The sequence below is a fragment of the Chiloscyllium plagiosum genome, unplaced genomic scaffold (assembly GCF_037043375.1).
Source record: "Chiloscyllium plagiosum isolate Xiang-an unplaced genomic scaffold, Cpla_swu_hap1 HiC_scaffold_1, whole genome shotgun sequence".
Lineage (NCBI taxonomy): Eukaryota > Metazoa > Chordata > Chondrichthyes > Orectolobiformes > Hemiscylliidae > Chiloscyllium > Chiloscyllium plagiosum.
The window spans coordinates 82,940,541-82,962,796 of record NW_028270139.1 but is presented as its reverse complement, the minus strand read 5'-3'; the positions used below and the strand labels follow the sequence as shown (position 1 = coordinate 82,962,796).

Sequence of the window (22,256 nt, the reverse complement as noted above, 5' to 3'; positions counted from 1 at the left end):
TATACCTTATACATTCTCATCCAAATCATTGATATAGATAACAAACAGCAATGGGCCCAGCACCAACCCATGAGGCACTTCACTAATCACAGGCCTCTAGTCTGACAAGCATCCTTCCACTATTAACTTCCTACCATCAACACAATCGTGTATGCAATTAGTCAGCTCCCCCTCGATTCCATGTGATCTAACCTTCCAGAGCAGCCTACCACGTTGAACCAATGAAGACTAGATTCTCTATTGTTGGAGGTTTGTTATTGCCTTGTCCTTGGGTCGCATATATATTATTTAAAATTGCCACTTATCCACCCAAGCCCAAATGCTGTCCAGATCTTGCTGTACATGGACAAAGGATACATCATTCTTAAAAACTGCCAGCTGGCCAGCCCTAGCTGCAATAGCCTCAGACATGAGATAGACATTCGCTGCCTCCAGGATATTCAAGATAACAGTTTTTGTGTTTTCACTATTGGATTTTCCAGTGTCCTTGCTATAGCTTCTTAACCAGCCTGTATTTCTATGGCCCATGATAAGTTGGTGCAGTCAAGGCCTGAAGTTATTCCTCTGCTGTAAGTCAGCAGCCTTTCACTATTCAGATGTATTAATGTTGTGTGTGGATATTTTGTTGGATAAAGATGCTGATAGAGAAATTTATATTGAATTTTTATTGTATAATATTGGCTATCAGATGATCTAGTTCCTCCACTGGATGTAATGTGAATCCAAAGTGGTAAAACGGTAGATTTTCTATGGATAGCTGTATGAAGTAAAGCAGTTCAGGATGTATTTTCCCAGCCTTCTGTTACCTTTGGTGTCCTCTAACTTCTAGGTGGCTATGGGGATATTATAGAGGATGCAGCAGGGCAACCTCAAAGCTGGGACAACTGTTTCAGCTAGCATGGGAAGGCTTCTCTCAAGCAATTTGGTCACTGAAACTATTGGCTCGACATACCAATGATTAGCTCCAGTGATGTCCTGTGGAGTTCCATGGCTCTCATTATACAGAGAACAAGAGAGACAAGGAAGCATGGATGGCATCAGACTTGCAAACAGGAGTGGCCTTTGCTCCTCAGCCGCTACCCTCTGGTTGATCTTAGACGTAGGAAGACAGCATCAATGGCAAACAGGCTCAGAAGGAATGTACTGTCCTGCTGTCAGAGTGGTGGAAACTTACTTACATTAGCATTTGTGAAATTATTGCATTAAACTGCATTTTAAGTGAGTGACAGTTTTGCAGTTTCTTTACTTCTCCCTGTTGAAACAATGAGACACAAGGACACAATCAAAAGCATAGCAGCTTTCTAGCAGGAGTTCTGCCATCCTGGCACAGCCAAATGCTCTCTCATCACGATTTATCTAGTAGAAAGCAAGAGCGACATAATTGCCTCTTCTGGCACAGATCATTTCCCAGATGTTTTAATGAATGGGATACTGGAAAATGTTGTGTACATCACCCATTTTCACCTGAAAAAGATCTGGACATGTTCAATACCGATATCACTTTTCAGGTCAATGGTAGCGCTACCTTCTCCCTGCCACAAGGCTTCAGATATTTTCTTCTCCTCATTCAGATCTTGCTAGTGACCTGTCATCACCTGACATCCCACTCTTACCTATGGACCCAGAAGGAATTCCCACAGGGTTTGAGCAGGAGGCTTGATACTCAGCTACAAATGAAACCTGGAAGTTACAAACTCTTGGACCTTACATTCCAAGAAGATAAAAGGTTAGCAGTCTTCCTTAATGCCTATCCACCTCAACTCCTATTGGTAGATAAAACACTTAAATTTTCAACATTAAAATCAATTTTCAATGTCTTTATACACCCCTTTAACTTGTCTTGATGCCTTGAAATACATTCAGTTTCACTGGTGTGCTTTACCTGGCTTCACAGTTTATAATTAGTGGGCTTCATAATCTAAAAGGAGACAGTGAGGTCTGCAGATGCTGGAGATCAGAGTTGAGAGTGTGTTGCTGGAAAAGCATAGCTGGTCAGACAGCATCCGAGGAGCAGGAAAATCAACGTTTTGGGCTGGATGAAGGGCTCTGACCCGAAACGTTGATTTTCCTCCTCTTTGGAAGCTGCCTGACCTGCTGTCCTTTTCCAGCAACGCTCTCAACACTTCATAATCTAAAACACATGCCCCAACCCCACGCATCCTGTCAAAATGGTCCATAGTGCTATACAACATAGTCACATTGGCACCATTATTGTTAATATTTGTTGGTCTTTTTTTGTTTTAATTTAATGGGAAATAAAGTTTTGAAATTACTATGCTCAGTAATGATGGCTAATTGACTGCTAAATACAAAGGCAGGCACGCCAAGGTTGTGTCAGTAACTTTAGATGTGTCCTATTTAATAGGAATATAGAATTAAACAAGTGGTCCTAACTTCAAAATTCATATCCCAAAATAACAGAAGACTTGGTCATCTACCTCAATATATCTGAAATATTATTTATTAATAGAACTCTACAATAGAATAGTTAACAATGAAGCTTTTAATTTGTTGAGGACGTGTTTGTGTTGTCCAATATACTTTGCAGTTCAGTTGAGATGGGACAGGAGATTGAAAAGAGTTGATAGCAACCTTACTTGAGAGGATAAGCATGGTTCCAGGGATACATTCTCCCATTTCATTTAGAATTCCAAAATAGGCAGCCCAAATTAATCTGGGAAGCTGACAACACTTGCATGTTCTCATGTTCACTGCAAACTACACAATGATTACTGCAAATAATGCAGTTTGGTGGTTCATACTTTCTGTAAATATATAATCAAGGACTCCAAGCACAAAAAAGAATGTAGTATTACAAATCTTGGGAATTATATAGTCTTCTCAACAGAGGTGCAACAGTCATCCTTTTGATGGTACAAGTGTTTCAAAACATTTTTCTGAAATCTGAAAAGGGCATTGCATGGATGTTAATTACCAATGTTGCATTTGGGGCTGTAAAAATTTGATGCAAATCACTAATATGGGAAACATGTTTAGAATGGAGAAGCAATACTGACTGCCAACTCAATGAAAAGTAGAATCATTCCTGGCTTATAAATTCTCTCAGAAGGATTCTCTTGAAGTTGTCTAATGCATGCCTTTAGTGACTGGATACTTAAAGGTGAATATATATTGCACCTTGATTTGAAAAATGAATTTGTTCATTTAATCAGCTCCAATACTCAGTAACCATCTTGCATGATGTTTCAGTGAAGTATTTCTTTTCAGTGTAAAGCTTTCCTGTTCACACAACTAAGTATTGAAGACCATTCAGTTCATGTTTCCCACCTATGTCAATACCTAATTACCTTTCAGTTATCAAGCAAATATTAATCATTGTGTAAAGAAGTACTCTCAGTACTGAATTTGCCTTTTAAAAGTGTGTATCTAGAGCTCCTTGTCCTGCAGTGCTGACTTAATATGAGAAACAACCATCCAGCTTAACCTTTTCTAATCCATTTAGCAACATCCATCTCCAGAATAATGCCCTGTCTCTTCAGCATTTCTTCAAGGCCAATGAATCCAAAAGGTATATCGTTCCCTCATGACGAGTGCTCTGATGTTAAAAAACACAGCCTTGTAGTTCCTCTCTGTTTCCCTTGTGACTTGTCAACCAGAATTGAATAGAGTTCAATGAATACAGTACTCAAAGTAAGAAGCATGATGGTTTTAGACTTCTAGATTCTGATTTTAAGATAGCTCCAATATTGGTGCCCAAAATGTGTGGCTTTAAGAGCACAACTAATTTAAAGCACATTGAGCTGACTATGAAATGGAATAGATTCAATAATTAATATAAGATCCCAACAGAACTTTGGCCTTCTTGTTGGCAGTGAGCCTAATGAGGCAAAATATTAAAGGTTAAGTTTTAAAGCAAAGTGGTCACTTATAGTTAAATGGCTGAAATTTGTGGAAAACATAATTTCAGTCTATAGAAATTGATTCCAAATGTTTGCTAGATTTTGGCCAGATTGTAACCAGGATAGAGAGGAACAAAATTATTGACAGAAGACATGAATTTTCAGAGAAAGAATAAATGAGTGACACATGTATTCCATGAACTAATATTGTAATAGTGAAGGAGGAAATTTTTAACAAAATGTTAATAGACTTCACATTATTTATTCCTTACTAATTCCAAAAGACTATAAATTATAGGAGCAGAATATTTAGGACATATAACCCATCAAGTTTCTCACCTTCGATCATGGCTGAAATGTTTCTCTAGTCGTCTCCCCACAATCTTTGATCCCTTTACTAATCAATAACCTATTTACCTCTGTCATAAATACACTTAAACGGTTGATCTCTACAACCTTCTGTGGCAATGAGTTCCACAGATTCAGCACTCCCTGGCTGAAGAAATTCCTCTTCATCTCAGTTTTAAAACTTCATCCCTTCACTGAGGCTGTACCTTCAGGTTCTAGTCTCTCCTACTAATGAAACATTTGTCTCCACGTTCACTCTTTCCATGCCTCTCAGTATTCTGTTAGGTTTCAATGAGATCCCACAGTATCTTTCTGAACAGCCAGAGTCCTCAACTGCTTCTCATATGACAAGCCCTTCATCCCCAGGATCATTCTTGTAAACCTCCTTTCGATCCCCTCCAATACCAACACACTTTCCTTAGATATGGGGCCCAAAACTGCTCACAATATTCCAAAATTGCAGATGAGCAGAAACTTATACAGTGCCAGCAGTACATCCCTGCTCTTGTATTTTAGCTCTCTTAAACTGAATGTTAACATTGCATTTGTCTTCCTAACTGCTATCTGAACCTGCACTTTAACCTTAAAAAAATTCTGAACCAGGATTCTTAAGACCCTTTGTGCTTCAGATTTCTGAAGTCTTTCTCATTCAGAAAGTTGTCTACCCCTCTATTCTTCCTACTAAAGTGCATAACCTCACATTCTTCCACATTGTATTCCAACTGCCTCTTTGCCAATGCTCCTAGACTGTCCAAGTCCATCTGCAGCCTCCTCACCTCATCTCTCCACTATCTTTATGCAATCTGCAAACTTAGCAAAAATGCCCTCAGTTCCTTCATCCAGATCATTAATGTATAATGTAAATAGTTGTAGTCCCAACACAGACCCCTGTGGAACTCCACCAGTCACCAGTTGCAATCCTTTTATCTCTACTCTCTGCCTTCTGCCAATCAGCCAATTCTCTATCCATGCCAGTACCTTGCCACAAACACCATAAACTCTTACCTTATTTAGCAGCATCCTGTTTTGCACCTTGTTAAAGGCCTTCTGGAAATCCAAATGGATCATATCCACTGGCTCCCCTTTGTCTAACTTGTTCATTACCTTCTCAACTTGGAGATAATGAGGATTACAGATGGTGCAAAGTCAGAGGGCAGCATGGTGGCTCAGTGGCACACAGCACCAGTGGCACACAGTCTCAGGCGACTGTCTGGGTGGAATTTGCACATTCTTCCTGTGTCTGCGTGAGTTTTCTCCCACAGTCTTAAGACATGCAAGTTAAGTGAATTGGCTTTATAAAATTGCCGATAATGTTCTGTGATATGTAGGTTAGGGGCATTACTCAGGGGAAAATATTGAGTAATAGGGTTGGGGAATGGGTCTGGGTGGGATACTCTTCCGAGGGTCAGTGTGGACTTGTTGGACCAAATGGCCTGTTTCCACACTGTAGGGATTCTATGATGCTCTCAATAAAGTGTGGTCCTGATGAAAGCTTCCGACCTGAAATGTCGACTCCCCTGCTTCCCTGATGCTGCTTGACCTGATGTGCTTTTTCCAGCTTCACATTTTATCGGCCCATTACCTCCTCAAAGACTTCTAACAGACTTGTCAGGCATGACCTCCCCTCAACGAAGCTGTGCTGACTCAGCCTTATTTTACCATGCACTTCGAAGTACTCTGTAATCTCATCCTTAATAGTGGACTGTAAAATCTTACAACTGAGGTCCGGATAATCAGCTTATAGTTTCCAATCTTCTGCCTCCATCCCTTCTTAAACAGGGATATTATATTAGCCATTTTCCACAATAGACAAAATGCATAAAAAACAAACAAAAACAATAAAATGACAAACCATACTGACAATTAGTTTGCCCTAAATAAGAGATTCCTGGGATTGCAAGATACAGTTATCCCAGTTTTACTAGTGAGGGAGGGGCCACAAATGATTATAGATTAGATTCTGTTTAGCTGGATCATTCCCTTAAATTCCAGTTTGGGAACATGGGTGAATCTTCAGCCTATGTTATGTCAAGAGGCAAATAACAAGTGGGTTTCTTAGACTTCTTTGGGAAATTCTTCTTGTTGTACATTGAAATGCCTCTTTAGAATTATAATTCTATGACTATTCTGAGTCCTTCTAGAAGTCCCAAACCTCCATTAGTTTAAGGTGATCTCCCTGAAGGAGATCATTTTCTCTAAATGAAAAGGATCCATACAGAAATGAAGTGACTTCACCTGACAAAGGGGCAATGCTCTGAAAGCTTGTGATTTCAAACAAACCTGTTGGACTACAACCTGGTGTCGTATGACTTCTGACCTCCACATCAGACTGAGCAACAGAAACTGCTGGAGAAACTCAGCATCTATAACAGAGAAAAACAGAATTAATGTTTTAAGTCTAGTGAGTCACTGCTGCCAGATCTGGTGAGTTTTTCCAGCATTTTCTGATTTTGTTTCAAATTTCCAGCATCTGCAGTTCTTCAAATTTACTCTAACTTCAAGAAGCTGAATCACTCCACGCACCAGTGTTTAGCCAGAAAGAAGCAAAATGCAAGTCTATAAGAATGGCTGCTGGAGAGATATCAGCTGATGATTCTGAAAATCCCTCTACATTATACAATAAGTCAGCATTTCAGGTCTGAAGATGCTAAATGATTTGTGAATGTTCGAAGGATGACTGCAGAAGAACAGCATGATGTGTCAGATAATGATTCTTCATGAACCATCAGGAGCTTCATGGATTTGTGAAAGTAACTCAAAATGGTGACCTGAAAATGAAGCTCTTGGAAGTAAGACTGGTGTTCTATGGTGGAATGATCCTCATGCCAAGAGGACAAACTAGACTGATAGTAATGGAAAGAATGAAGGTCTGGAGTTCCAGGTAGTAATGTTAAGTAAAGTCTACTCATCTAAATTTAAAGAGTGGAGTAGGAAACCTCAATGTGCCAAGAGAGATTTACAGCATTTTGCAGGGAACTAAATCATTGTCAGCTCAGCAGATACAGTAAGACTGCAACAGTGCTTTTACACTGGGTCTTGAATATCTTCGGTGAATATCAACTCGAAGCAGATGACAGCATGAGACCAATTCAGTGTCTGTCAAGGAAAGTTCCAGCTGCCCTCAAGTCCAGCCTGAAAGACCAGATAAAAAATGTGGAAAACTCGCAGTCATCAAGGAAGTGACAACTCTTAAAGACTGGGTTAAGTGTTGGTAGCAGAGAAAAAAAAACCTGGAAAAAGTATACATTCATCCAAACGATCGCAATAAAACTTTGAAGAGATCTCACTACACCATGTGGTATCCATGAAATGAGGTGTTCGTGGATAAAACACATAGTGGAGTGCCTAGACCACAGGTAAAGAGTGGTGATGGAAAAGCACAGCAAGTCAGGCAGCATCCAAGGAACAGGGAAATCAATGTTACGGGGAAAAGCCCTTCATCAGGAAAACCTTTTGCCCGAAACGTCAATTTTCCTGCTCCTTGGATGCTGCTTGACCTGCCATGCTTTTCCAGCAACATTCTAATCTTGATTCTAATCTCCAGCATCTGCAGTACCCACTTCTGCCACAGGTAAAGAATACAGGCAGAAAGAGAATGGGTAAATGTCAGACCGAGTTAAAACATTAGGCAGGCATCACAGGAGATAGTGGGGGTAATGGTTTCTCAGGGATATTTACATAGTGAGATCCAAATCTGTGGAATCATGATTGACTAATGGGCATGTGTGTGGGGAGGAAAAAAAAGATTTGGAGAGGAATAGTGTTAAGGGATTCTATTGTAGGAGTTAACAGATAGATGTTCCTGTTGCTACAGTCATAACATCACAATTGTAGGTTACTTCCTTGGGGTCAGGGTCAAGGGTGTCACTGACTACAGCAGAGGTCTTGACCAATGTCAGTATCAATGACATAGGTAAAGAGGGATGGGTCATAGAGTCATGGAGATGTACAGCATGGAAACAGACCCTTCGGTCCAACCCATCCATGCCGACCAGATATCCCAACCCAATCTAGTCCCACCTGCCAGCACCCGGCCTATATCCCTCCAAACCCTTTCTATTCATATACCCATCCAAATGCTTCTTAAATGTTGCAATTGTACCAGCCTCCACCACTTCCTCTGGCAGCTCATTCCATAAGCTAAGAAATAAATTAAAAAGCAGGACCTTAAGAGGTAGTAATCAAAGGGTTACTCCCAGTGTTAAATGCTTGTGTGATGAGGAATAGCAGAATAGACCAGATGAATCTGTGGCTGGAGAAATGTTGTAAGCAATTTTTCCTTAAAGGTGCACCAGCATTGACCTTCACATATATTTTTGTCTTTCTTTCCTCTAAAGTATTTTGAAAATGGAACATATACTAACTTTAATTAAGATTAGGGTGCCTGAGTAAGTGCAAGATTATTGTAGAAACAGAACAATGCTCACCCCACCATTGCTTGCACACCTCTACAGATGTGTGTGTAACTAGAGCAGGGAATGGGTAGGGACATCAGAACAGAGATAGGATTTTAGTGGAGGAGAAAGATCCTGCTTCTTCTTAACAATTTCCCAAGATGCTGTCAATAAGATGGAATCCGAGCAGAACCCAAATCTGCCCTTATGTTCCACTCTCTGCACTACCGCAATTGCTGATGAAGGGCTTTTGCCCAAAACGTCGATTTTCCTGCTCATCAAATGCTGCCTGACCTGCTGTGCTTTTCCAGCATCACTCTAATCTAAAATATGGCAATTGCTCCAGGGCAGAACTCCATTCCCAAATTTTAGTAGCTTGTCTTTTTTATAAGTTTGGCTTGATCAACAATTATTTAAAATCACTAATTTTGACAGAATACTGTAACAAAATTAGTTACATTTCCTGCAAGTCGACAGTACAGAAAAACATGACTTCATAATGGAAAATGCTTTTCAATGTTTACCTAGAAGTCCAACACAACCATACACCACACTTGATGTTTGTTCTGTTGGGATCACAGAGGGATTCAGCAATGATGAACAGGTGAAGTCGTGACTTTTGAGTATGGTCATATGGGAATCGGATTCATTTTCATCTAATTCAGTGTCATCCTCAGCTGTGAGGTTCTGTCTTTCTGAAGAGCATTTTTGTCTTGTATAGAGTGAATCTGGTTGATACCTGGCAAGTTTTAAAAAGAAAATTTAAACAGCTTAAGTTTAGTGAAGAAAACAAGAAAAGTACATATCTAGATTCTACAAATAGAAGCCAGAGTGTAGATATTTTCAAATGAACCTCCAAAGAGATGTTATGACACACCTCTGGAACAGGTGGGACTTGAACCTGGACCTGGTGGCTCAGAGATAGGGACACTACCACTGTATCACAATATCCCCCAGAAATCAAATGGTGTGCTCTTTTGTACTTTTCATTTAATTTCAATACCATCTTCAACCAGCTGAACAAAATCAATATTACAGATTTCTCAATGAATATCATCAAGGATACTTATCACCCAATAGGAGTACGAGTGGAAAGTAATCTGACTTTCACAATGTAAACCGAGTAATCAGTCATTTAAAATATAAATAGGATCACTCCTAGTTTTAATTCTTCCTTCTATGCTCTTTCAAAAAGCTTGTGATGGTTACAGTTCCAGAAGAATCAGACACTCTAACTTGACTGTCACTAACTTGATTGAGTTTTTTGAAGAAGTGACAAAAAGGATTGATAAAAGTAGAGTGGTGAAAGTTATCTATATGAACTTCAGTAACATATTCAACAAGGTTCCTCATGGTAGTCTGAGTAACAACATTAGATCACATGGAATACAGGTCGTTTGGATACGAAAATTGACTTGAAGTAGGAGACAGAGACAGATGGTGGAGGGTTGCTTTTTGGACTGGAGACCTGTGACCAGCGGTGTACCACAAGGATCAGTGTTAGGTCTACTACCTTCTGGCATTTATATAAATGATTTGGATGTGAATATAATAGATATAGTAAGTTTACAGATGACATGTAAATTGGTAGACAGCAAATGAATACAATGGGACCTTGATCAGATAGGCCAATAGGCTGAGACGTGGCAGATGGAGTTTACTCTAGATAAATGTGAGGTGCTGCATCTTGGAAAGGCAAATTACAGCAGGACTTATACACTTAATGGTAAGGACCTGGAGAGTGTTGCTGAACAAAGAGAGCTTGGAGTGCATATTCATAATTCCTTGAAAGTGGAGTTGCAGGTAATCAGGGTTGTGGAGAAGGTGTTTGATACGCTTGCCTTTATTAATCAGTGCATTGAGTATAGGAGTTGGGAGGTCATGTTGTGGCTATGGGGCTAGATTAATTTAAGATATCTGGTCAGTGTGGTCAATGTACAATGCTGTACATTCCTATGACTCTATGATCCTCTGGCACCTTAAAGAAATTGCCCTTGTGGCTTTTTTTTAATTATGTTAAGTTTATTTTCTATCTTGAATCATATTTAAGTCAATATTGAAACAATTTAATTTAGGGGATGAAGCCGGAACAATGGAATGGCACTGTATGAATACGAGGCGAGGTTGATGCAAGGTCAGGTCCTGTGACTTATAAAGTTCAGGTAGGTAATGCAGTCCTGAACAAACACGTGCATCATCTGAAAGCTGTCACCTCACAAACTGGCAGCAACAAAACATATCTGTTAAAAGGCTTGTCAAAAATCATAGGTTCTCCCCCTTCATGTAGTGCTAAGGAAGCCTCAGTTCGAGATGGATGCAATCTCAATACCATTACAGCTGGAAGAAGAGGAGGAAATTCTCCTGAGATGCTCCAGATGCAAAAGATGGGCTATGGTCCAGTACACGCTACCTGTGTCAGAGCCTGAGCCAGAGGAATCAAAGCTAGGGCAAAAGTGTCGCAGGAAAAGCTACAAGAAAAAGACCAGGCCTATATCCCCAGACCTTGTGGGGGAAGGATGTAGTGATTGGAACCAGGTGGATCTTGTTGACTATGAGACCCTTGATTGGTGTTGTGAATCTCAACCAATCAGGAAAGCCCTGGCTGACCAATATAACCAGGAGAATCAGTGGGCCTTTGAGGGGGTCATTATGGCTGATTGCTTGCCCTTCTTCAGTGGTTATGTTCAGGCTCAGGCAGCCTTGGAAAGGAGTGGGTGGTGTCTATAAATACTTGAGGTCTTTAGGAAGAGGTGGGCACCATGGGGTGTGGAGTGTTTTTTCTCCCTCCAATTCTATTTTGATTTAATCCCTTCCCACCCCACTTCGGCATTGCCCTTGATGAGAAGGGCACTGCTTGTCACTGACCATCTGGGTGTTTTTTTTCCTTCCTAGTGGTGGAATATAAATAAAATTTTCTTCACTGTGTCTTACGCCTACATGCACATGACATGGGTGCTGGGGATAAATAAGCACTGCTGTTGTTTGTCAGTAGTGTTGGAGAGTGAAAAAGGAAAACAAAATATATAAAAAAAGAGAAAAAATACATAAACAGCAGATTTAGAATATCCTCAGTTCTGGTGACTGACTCCTAGCTGGCTGGCCACAACCAGTGTACTATGCACAAGTAAATAAGGGTTTACTTGGTAACAGGATACAGGCCTCTGTGCTGTTATTTCACCATCATTTTGTTTTGGTATAAGATTGAGTGAGAGGTTATATGGATAGCCAGAACATTGTGCAAGATGCTGTAAGAGCATCAAACCTGTGAATGGATGTTGCTTCTGACTTACCTTTAAGGTCAATTAGCTGAGCAAACAAGGAACATTTTCTTGCCAAAGGGGATCTTGCTCACAAAAAATAAAAACAATTCCATAAACTAAAAATGAACTTGGCATGACTCATTGATACATATAAATCAGAATGTCTTGATCACAGTGGTGTAAAATAGGAGATATTCACAGAGGCATAAATACTTACCTGAGGAGGAGTACACATGCTGCTACCAGAGTATATGCCAAGAGTGTCCCAATAGACATCATATCCACTAAGGCTTTAAGATCAAAGAGGAATGCCATGACAGCTGCAAAAGAAATCAACAGGATGTGAAGCTGTAATGTTGAAACAAAAGAAGCCTGTAATTTATGAGGGAGAATATATACAAGTCTAAAATGACATGTTGCTAATATTAATGGATGATCAATTAGCATACTCAGGAAACATTCTTAACAACTGTTTTAATGCAGGTAGCAATCCTTTCATTTTACATGAGTTAACACCTCTAGTAAAAGTGCAGGCAGACAAATATTGTGCTAGTCTGTTAAGTGTTCTTCAGTACTTTTTAAGTATCAGTCATTTTAGCCTAACTTTCACAATTGCTGTGCAATATTAGAAAGCTCTTCTTTAAAAAGTTAATAACATAAAAAAATGCACAGAACTTGTCATGATTTAGGTCTACAGTCTGTTTTTTTAAATATACAAATCACTAATTTTATGGACTATTGCATGCAAATAATGAAGCTTCAATTAAAGCACACAATATGAGTTTTATCTATACTCCTTCCTGGTTAGTAGATTATATCCTGAACCCTAATCAAGTAATACTATAGTAAATTAAACATTTCACAGGTTAATTGACAAGACATTAAATGAACACATTTGAAAGTGTTAATATCAGTGCTACAATTGATAAATAAGATAGAATGAATGGTATTTGGAGGCAACCAATAATTAGCAAACATTAGGACACATTTAAACTTCAGGCGAAAAATCCCCAATCATGTTTAGATTTTCTCGTATGGCCTTTATTCATAGGTAAATTGAAACAGTGACGGAGATTAAAATGTGGATCCCATCCAGAAAGAATTCCAAGAAAAAACTGGTATGTCTGAAAAATTCAAATATGGATTGGAAATTAAGCTGGTCTTCTGCCATGAAAATAATTTTAAAACTTGAGAAACAAATATACCTTAACTTGGAAATCAGAAACTTCTAATTTATACAGTTATTGCAAAGTTATAACTATATTGTCAAATTACACTATATGACAACACTTAGCTACAACAATATTAAAGCAAATACAAAATGCACCCACATCACTGTGCTCACAATAAACCAATCGTAATTTTTCTAATTACTTCATTAAATTCTAGTCCACTAATTTATTTCACATAATTTTAATGAGCACTTCAGAAAAACATGAGAAATGAAATTAAACCAGATGTTTCAACTATTTTATCCTAATTCATTGAAATTTGCAAGCCATATAAGTCTTCCTGATCAAGGAACTCCATATGAAGACAATGTAACCTCTACACAGAACACAACATACTTCCCCTTCTACATTAAATAGACCCTCCAATAAAATCGTAAATGCTCCTTGAAAAAAGTGCAAATTAAAAACAAAAGAGGAATACTACAATTAACAGTCATTAATTGGTTAAACTATACTGTGAGAAATGAAAATGAGGATAGGATCTGGTCAGGGTGTTCCATTTTTATACTAAACAAAAACCCGAAAGAACTGTGGATTCTGATTCTGAAAATCAGAAACTAAAAAACAGAAATTGCTGGAAAATCTCAGGCAGATCTGGCAGCATCTGTGGAGAAAAATCAGAGTAACATTTTGGGTCCAGTCAACCTTCTTCAGAACTGCCAAGGAATCGCTGGCTTTGTCGTTGGTTGGATCTGGCACTGATAGCAGTGGAAGGGCATCATGGTGTTAGCAATGAGGTGCAGAGAGTTGTGACTCTGATGTTGCGGAGTCTGGTGCAGATGGAAGCGAGGAGATAGTGGAGCAGAATCGATCCAGTGGCAAAAGATGGCACCTGAAGAGTGCTGACTTCAACACTGGTTGGGTCTGATGTAGATGGTGGTGAGGCAGCGAAGCCGAGATGTTAGCACATGCATCACTGATGATAAGCTGGGTCAGTGTTGATGGACTCTTTAAGCTATGTCTTTCCATATCTTTTTCTCACACTTAAACTATTCAAAATGGATCATTGTGACATGGAAGAGCTTTTCACTATTTTACTATTTTTCTCAGCTAAATTGCTCCTCTTAGGCTATTGTTATTCAGAGCACATTCTAATTATAAATATAGAAAACTAGCACTGAAGGAGGCCATTTGGCCCACTGCTGTGTAAAGTTGCTCTAAGAGGTTAACTTCAGAGTCTAATCCAATTTTCTAGCCGTTAGCCTATATCTTTGTTAGTTTTAGCAATTCAAGTGAATATTCCAAGTATTTTTTTTAAATAGAATGAGGGTTTCTGTCTATGCCACCTTCTCATTAGTATGATTCTGACCTCCTTCATCCTCTGGATGTTAAACAATTCTCAACTTCCCTCTGATTCTTCTAAAATTATTTCAAATCGATATCCTTGCAAACTATTGGCTTCTTTAAGGGATGCTGTTGTTTTTTGCTAATCCACTCTATCTAAGCTTCTGTACAACTCATTTACATCTCTCCTAAACTCCCTCAGGTTGCAAGCCCAACATCAGCATATCCAAAATTCTCTTTTAGCTAAAATTCTTCAGTCTGATAATAACCCTCTGTAAATCTCCTTCACACAGTCTCTGGAGTGATCATGTTCTTCTTGTAATATGGAAACCAGAATTTACACACTACTGTAGCTTGATAAAACTAATATTTTATGTATACCTAGCACAATCTCTCTGCTCTTATAGTTCCTATTTGCGTTCTTAACCTCTTTAATGACCAATCCTGCTACATTCAGTCATATAGCATGGAAATAGACACTTTTATCCAACTCGTTCATGTTGACCAGGTTTCCCAAACTAAACTAGACCCATGTGCCTGCATTTACCCATATCCATCTAAATCTTTCCTATTCATGTACCTGTATAAATGTTTTTTTTTAAATATTGTAACTGTACCTGCCTCTACCACTTTCTCTGGCAGTTCATTCCAGATATGCACCACTCTGTGTGAAAAAAGTGACTCTCAAGTCTCTTTTAAATCTTTCCCTTCCCACCTTAAACCTATGCCCTCTAGTTTTGAACTCCCCCACCATAGGGAAAAGATCTTTGCTCATCATCTTATCCATACCTCTCATGATTTTATAAACCTCTAAGGTCACCACTCAGCATCCCAAGCTCCAGTTTTAAAAGTTCCAGCCGATCCAGCCTCTCTTCATAACTCAAACCATCCAGTGCTGGTAACATCATCAGGAATGAAGGGCTTTTGCCCGAAAAATCGATTCTCCTGCTCCTCGGATGCTGCCTGACCTGCTGTACTTTTCCAGCACCACACTCTCGACTCTAAAAAGAACAGAGCTTTGACTAACAACTAGTCAACTCAGGCAACGTGAGGGGGACTAATTTGTTTTCTACAGTAACTTTGCTATAATCTTATCTGGAAGTCCAAAGATTGCCAACTCCCATTTTACTCCAAAGAACTATAAAGGTGAATTTTTCCAGGGCTGCTCAGTGTACACCTTTAAAAGGCTAAGTATGAACCCAATATACTTTTTGCATTGTTAATAGTTTAACTGGATGTTCGGTCTCTCTAATCCACCTTTAGCTGATTGTGTTTTTGAATGTGTGAGGAAAGTTCGTGTGTTTTGTTACATTTATATTGCTGGAGGTTGTATAAATAAAACTGGTGTTTTATTTTTGTTTAAAGACTTACTCAAGAACTTGCTTTGTATTTATTATTGAAAATGTCAACAGTCAAAAAGGTTTAAAAGATTCCTCTACCCTTGATTCCACAATCCTTGAGAGCTCTATCCAACTCTTTCTTAAATGAATCCAGAGACTGGGCCTCCACTGCCCTCTGGGGCAGGGCATTCCACACAGCCACCACTCTCTGGGTGAAGAAGTTTCTCCTCATCTCTGTCCTAAATTGTCTACCCCATATTTTTAAGCTTTGTCCTCTGGTTCGGCATTCACCCATCAGCGGAAACATGTTTCCTGCCTCCAGAGTGTCCAATCCTTTAGTAATCTTATATGTCTCAATCAGATCCCCTCTCAGTCTTCTAAACTAAAGGGTACACAAGCTCAATCGCTCCAGTCTTTCAGTGTAAGGTAATCACGCCATTCCAGGAATTGACCTCGTGAACCTACGCTGCACTCCCTCAATAGCCAGAATATCTTTCCTCAAATTTGGAGACCAGAACTAAACACAGTACTCCAGGTGTGGTCTCACCAGGGTCCTGTACAGCTGCAGAAGAACCTCTTTGCTTCTTTACTCAATCCCTCTTGTTATGAAGGCCAGCATGCTATTAGCCTTCTTCACTACCTGCTGTACCTGCATGCTTACCTTCATTGACTGGTGTACAAGAACACCCAGATCTCTGTACTGCCCTTTTACCTAAATTGATTCCATTTAGGTAGTAATCTGCCTTCCTGTTCTTGCCACCAAAGTGGATAACCACACATTTATCCATATTAAACTGCATCTGCCATGCATCTGACCACTCACCTAACTTGTCCAGGTCACCCTGTAATCTCCTAACATCCTCCTCACATTTCACCCTGCCACCCAGCTTAGTATCATCAGCAAATTTGCTAATGTTATTACTAATACCATCTTCTATATCATTAACTTATATTGTAAAAAGCTGCGGTCCTAACACTGATCCCTGTGGTACCCCACTGGTCACTGCCTGCCATTCCGAAATGGAGCCGTTTATCACCACTCTTTGTTTCCTATCAGCCAACCAACTTTCAATCCAAGTTAGTACTTTGCCCCCAATACCATGCGCCCTAATTTTGCTCACTAACCTCCTATGTGGGACTTTATCAAAAGCTTTCTGAAAGTCCAGGTACACTACATCTACTGGATCTCCCTCGTCCATCTTCAGAGTTACATCTTCAAAAAATTCCAGAAGATTAGTCAAGCATGATTTCCCCTTCATAAATCCATGCTGACTCTGACCTATCCTGTTACTACTATCCAGATGTGTCATAATTTCATCCTTTATAATAAACTCCAGCATCTTTCCCACCACTGAGGTCAGACTAACTGGTCTATAATTTCCTGTTTTCTCTCTCCCACCTTTCTTAAAAAGTGGTACAACATTAGCCACCCTCCAATCTGCAGGAACTGATCCCAAATCTATTGAACTCTGGAAAATACTCACCAACGCAGCCACGATTTCTCGAGCCACCTCCTTCAGTACCCTGGGATGTAGACCATCAGGCCCCGGGGACTTAACCTCCAGACCTAACAGTCTCTCCAACACCAATTCCTGGCAAATATAAATTCCCTTAAGTTCAGGTCCTTCAGCCACTGTTACCTCAGGGAGATTGCTTGTGTCTTCCCCAGTGAACACAGATCTGAAGTACCAATTTAATTCTTCTGCCATTTCTTTGTTCCCTGTAATATATTCCCCTGTTTCTGTCTTCATGGGCCCAATTTTAGCTTTAACCATTTTTTTGCCTTTCACATACCTAAAAAAACTTTTACTATCCTCCTTTCACCCAGGTAAATAGTGCGGTGAGGAAGGCATATGGCGTACTGGCTTTTATTGGTAGAGGAATTGAGTTCCGGAGTCCTGAGGTCATGATGCAGTTGTATAAGACTCTGGTGCGGCCGCATCTGGAATATTGTGTGCAGTTTTGGTCGCCATACTATAGGAAGGATGTGGAGGCACTGGAACGGGTGCAGAGGAGGTTTACCAGGATGTTGCCTGGTATGGAAGGAAGATCGTATGAGGAAAGACTGAGACATTTGGGGCTGTTTTCATTAGAGAAAAGAAGGTTTAGGGGTGACTTGATTGAGGTGTACAAGATGATTAGGGGGTTAGATAGGGTTGACAGTGTGAACCTTTTCCCGCGTATGGAGTCGGGTATTACAAGGGGGCATAGCTTTAAATTAAGGGGGGGTAGATATAGGACTGAAGTTAGGGGTAGGTTCTTCACTCAGCGAGTCGTAAGTTCATGGAATGCCCTGCCAGTAGCAGTGGTGGACTCTCCCTCTTTATGGGCATTTAAGCGGGCATTGGATAGGTATATGGAGGATAGTGGGTTAGTATAGGTTAGGTGGGCTTGGATCGGCGCAACATCGAGGGCCAAAGGGCCTGTACTGCGCTGTATTCTTCTATGTTCTATGTTTACATTATTGGCCAGTTTACCTTCGTACCTCATTTTTTCTCTGCATATTTCTTTCTTAGTAATCCTCTGTTGTTCTTTAAAAGCTTCCCAGTCCTCCGTTTTCCCACTTATCTTTGCTATGTTATACTTTTTCTCTTTTAACTTTATATGTTTCTTAACTTCCCTCATCAGCCACGGCCACCCATGCTTCCTCCTATGATCTTTCTTCCTTTTTGGAATGAACTGATCCTGCAACTTCTGCATTATACACAGAAATATCCGCCATTGTTCCTCCACTGTCATCCCTGCTAAGGTATTGCACCATTGAACTTTGGCCAGCTCCTCCCTCGTAGCTCCATAGTTCCCTTTATTCAACAGAAATATTGTCACTTTCGATTGTACCCTCTTCCTCTCAAATTGCAGTTTGAAGCTTATTGTATTATGGTCACTACTTCCCAATGACTCCTTCACTTCGAGGTCCCTGACCAATTCTGGTTCGTTGCACAATACCAGATCCAGAATTGCCTTCTCCCTGGTCGGCTCCAGCACCAGCTGTTCTAAGAATCCATCTCTGAGGCACTCCACAAAGTCTCTTTCTTGAGGTCCAATATCATCCTGATTCTCCCAGTCTACCTGCATGTTGAAATCCCCCATAACAGCTGTAGTAACATCTTTGCGACAGGCCAATTTCAGCTCCTGATTTAACTTACATCCGACATCCAGACTACTGTGTGGGGGCCTGTAGATAACTCCCAAGAGGGTCTTTTTACCCTTAGTAATTCTCAGCTCTATCCACACTGACTCTACATCCCCTGATTCTAGGTCCCCCCGCACAAGGGACTGAATATCATCCCTTACCAACATGGCCACCCCACCCCCTCTGCCCGTCAGTCTGTTCTTACGATAGCACCTGTGGCCTTGAATATTCATTTCCCAGGCCCTGTCCACTTGAAGCCACGTCTCAGTTATCCCCACAATATCGTATCTGCCAATTTCCAAAAGAGCCTCAAGCTCATCCATCTTATTTCTAATGCTTCGTGCATTCATGTATAGTATTTTTAATTTGTTATTGCCCTCACCCTTCCCATCAACTCCTATTTCACTCAACCTTACAGCATGATCCCTTTCTGAGTTTTCTGCCTCATTGATACAGTTGTCTTTCTTGACTTCCCTTGTTCTAACTTTCCCTCCAATTTCCTTCTTAAACATCCAGTTTGTCCCCTCCCCCCCGTTACTTAGTTTAAATGTAGCTGTGTTGCAGTAGCAAACCTGCCTGCTAGAATGCTGGTCCCTAACCTATTAAGGTGCAAACCATCTCTCTTGTAGAATTTATGCTTACCACAAAACATACCTCAGTGATCCAAGAATTTAAATCCTTGCTTCCTGCACCAGTTCCCCAGCCACACGTTCAAGTCCATTATCTCCCTGTTTCTGGCCTCACCAGCCCGAGGAATTGGAAGCAAACCGGAGATAACCACCTTGGAAGTCCTGCTTTTCAGCCTTCTTCCTAGTTCTCCAAAGTCCCGCTGTAGTATGTTCCTCCTCTTCTTCCCAACATCATTTGTGCCGACATGTACCACCACCTCTGGCTCTTCACCTTGGTCCTTGAGGATTTCCTGCACTCTGTCTGTGATGTCTTTACCCTGGCACCAGGAAGGCAACACACCATCCTTAAATCCCGTCTGCTGCCACAAAAACCCCGGTCAGTTCCTCTCACTATGGAGTCCCCTATTACCACGGCTCTGTGTGATGTCCGACTCTTCCGCTCTGTCTCCACGCCAATGTTTGTTTGACAGACCTGGCCACCTCGCGGACTGGCAGTGTCATCTGTCTCTACTGTTTCCAAAAGATTCAACTTGTTCGTGACAGGTACTTCCCCCGGGGTCTCTTGCACCGGTCTCCTCTCTGCCTTCCTCATCGTCTGCTCTCTTCTGGTACGATTGGTGTAATAACCTCATCTCATTGTAGAAACAAGATGTAAGGAAAAAGGGAAAATTATTCCACTATTATCTCCACCATCCATAACAAACTGCACTCAAAGATCTCTCTGTTTCTCTAAACTTTCAATATCTTCTCATTTATTGTTTATTCCCTTATTGTTTGTCCCCCCCCAATGTATTGCCTCACACCACTCAAAATTAAATTTCATTTTCCACTTTCCTGTCCAAATTACCCCAGTTCACTGTTGCCTTCTTGCAGCCAACAAGCTTTCTTTCTTACTATTAAGCATTCAAACAATTTTAGTATTAATCACAATATTTTTACATCATGCCACCTAAATTTAAGTCCAAAATCATTGTTAATATATATATATATAAAAGCAAGGAAGCTAGTACTGACCCTGTAGAGTTCTACTGAAAACAAGTATCCAGTCATCGAAATATCTACTGACCATTACCCTTTGCTCCCTGAGCCAATTTTGGATCCAATTACAACCTTTGATCCTATAGACTGTTACTTTTCTGAAGCGTCAGCCGTATGGAATCTTGTGGGCTGCATCAGAAGTGCCACCCTCACCAATTCTCATTTGGTAGCTTCTGAAAGACTTCAGCATCACTTACTTGCTTTTGCATCAATTACAATTTCCTTGGGATGAAAACTGATTCAGGCCTGTAAATTTTAGCTTATCCAAAGCTCTGCTACCTGTTTCATATCAAATTCCACTCACCTACCACTTTGCTGCTTATTGGCTGACATCAGCTCCGATCCTCAAGCTTCATTTTAAAATTCCTCAGCTCATGTTTAAATAGTTATCATTCTTTCCCCCATCTCCAATTTCTTTCAGGCCTAAAACTTGCCAAGAGGTCAGTGTCCCTGCAACTCTGGCTCCTTCTGCATTCCCCACTCACTTTGTCCCATCATTGATTGTGCCATCAGCTATCTGACCCCTATGTTCTGAAACTCCCTCTAAACATCTTGGCCTCTACAGCTAACTCTAACCCTATCTGCATACCACTTTTATCCTTTAAGGTCCTGCTTAAAATCTAACTCTGTAACCTAACTTTGTAACTCACCTTTCTGAATATCTCTTTTCAAGGTCAACTTACATTTTCACCTTATGGAATAATTTACTATTTTGACGATGCTGCACAAATGGAAGTTGTTATCACAGTGAGCAATGCTCTCAGCAAGGGTGACAAGATCAGAAGAATCGTCGTTGAACTCAAAACATTAACTCTGTTTCTCTCTCCACAGCTGATGCCAGACCTGCTGAGTTTCTCTAACACTTCTGTTTTTATTTCAGATCTCCAGCATCTACAGTGTTTTGTTTTTATTGTAAAAGCCCCATAAATCCTCTATATTTGCAAAATCACAAATTAAAAATTCGTCTATCTACGCAAAAAGTCACAACAAAAAATCAACATCTGCAGGCAAAAATCCCAAATCCATGATATTTTTGACTATTTTAACCTATTAACAAATTCTGCAGTTGCGAATTTAATCATTTGGGGGGATTCTCAGGAATGGAAGCCTCACGGATACGGAGAAATGACAACATTATGAAAGTCATTAATCTGGCTCAGTTACATATCACAAGATATAGCATTAGAAGTTAAATATTATCAAAAGTAACCATGTGCCTTCAAATCCCTGGAATTAATGTCTCATAGAATTATTAACATTTGTCAGATTCTAAAGAGATTAGAAGAAAAGGAATTGCAATACACTTTCATATCAGCATCAGTTCACTCCAGAATAGACACAATGGGGTCAGTGTAAAAACATGACTTGACACTAGTTTTGTGGGGGCTAGGAGTTGGATTTGATTTGAATACACTGGTGGATTATACAAGGCCATATTTTCATCTCAACATCACTGTTTAATATCCATGTGAACAACTGCCACTGGAATCTAGGTGTGCCAGGTTCCTTTTGTAAGCATTTTATGAAAATAAAAAATACATCCCTTTCAGAGATATGTCAATTTCATGAAATTAAGCACTCTCAAGGAGTCTTTTAAGCAAATGCCAAGGTTTCTTTTTAATCCGCTTACAAAATGTAGAAGGAGATTACAATGTCTGCAACTATAAATTTCTTCTACAGGATTGTAATTGTTGCTCTTTAGAACCTGGCATACCCATTTGCAATACAATCCTAACCA

The 22,256-nt window shown here is 40.1% G+C and overlaps 1 protein-coding gene across 3 annotated transcripts in view; it reads right to left on the bottom strand.

Moving 5' to 3' along the window:
• Nucleotides 1-22,256, bottom strand: part of LOC122549889 (cationic amino acid transporter 2) — a 165,533-nt gene that overhangs the window by 19,499 nt on the left and 123,778 nt on the right. For all 3 annotated transcript variants that reach the window (XM_043690093.2, XM_087988467.1, XM_087988470.1), the window contains exons 8-9: nucleotides 12,080-12,182; nucleotides 9,127-9,341 (exon numbers count right to left, since the gene is read on the bottom strand). In XM_043690093.2, the coding sequence (XP_043546028.1) occupies nucleotides 9,127-9,341; nucleotides 12,080-12,182 (318 nt within the window). The remainder of the gene's footprint in view (nucleotides 1-9,126; nucleotides 9,342-12,079; nucleotides 12,183-22,256) is intronic.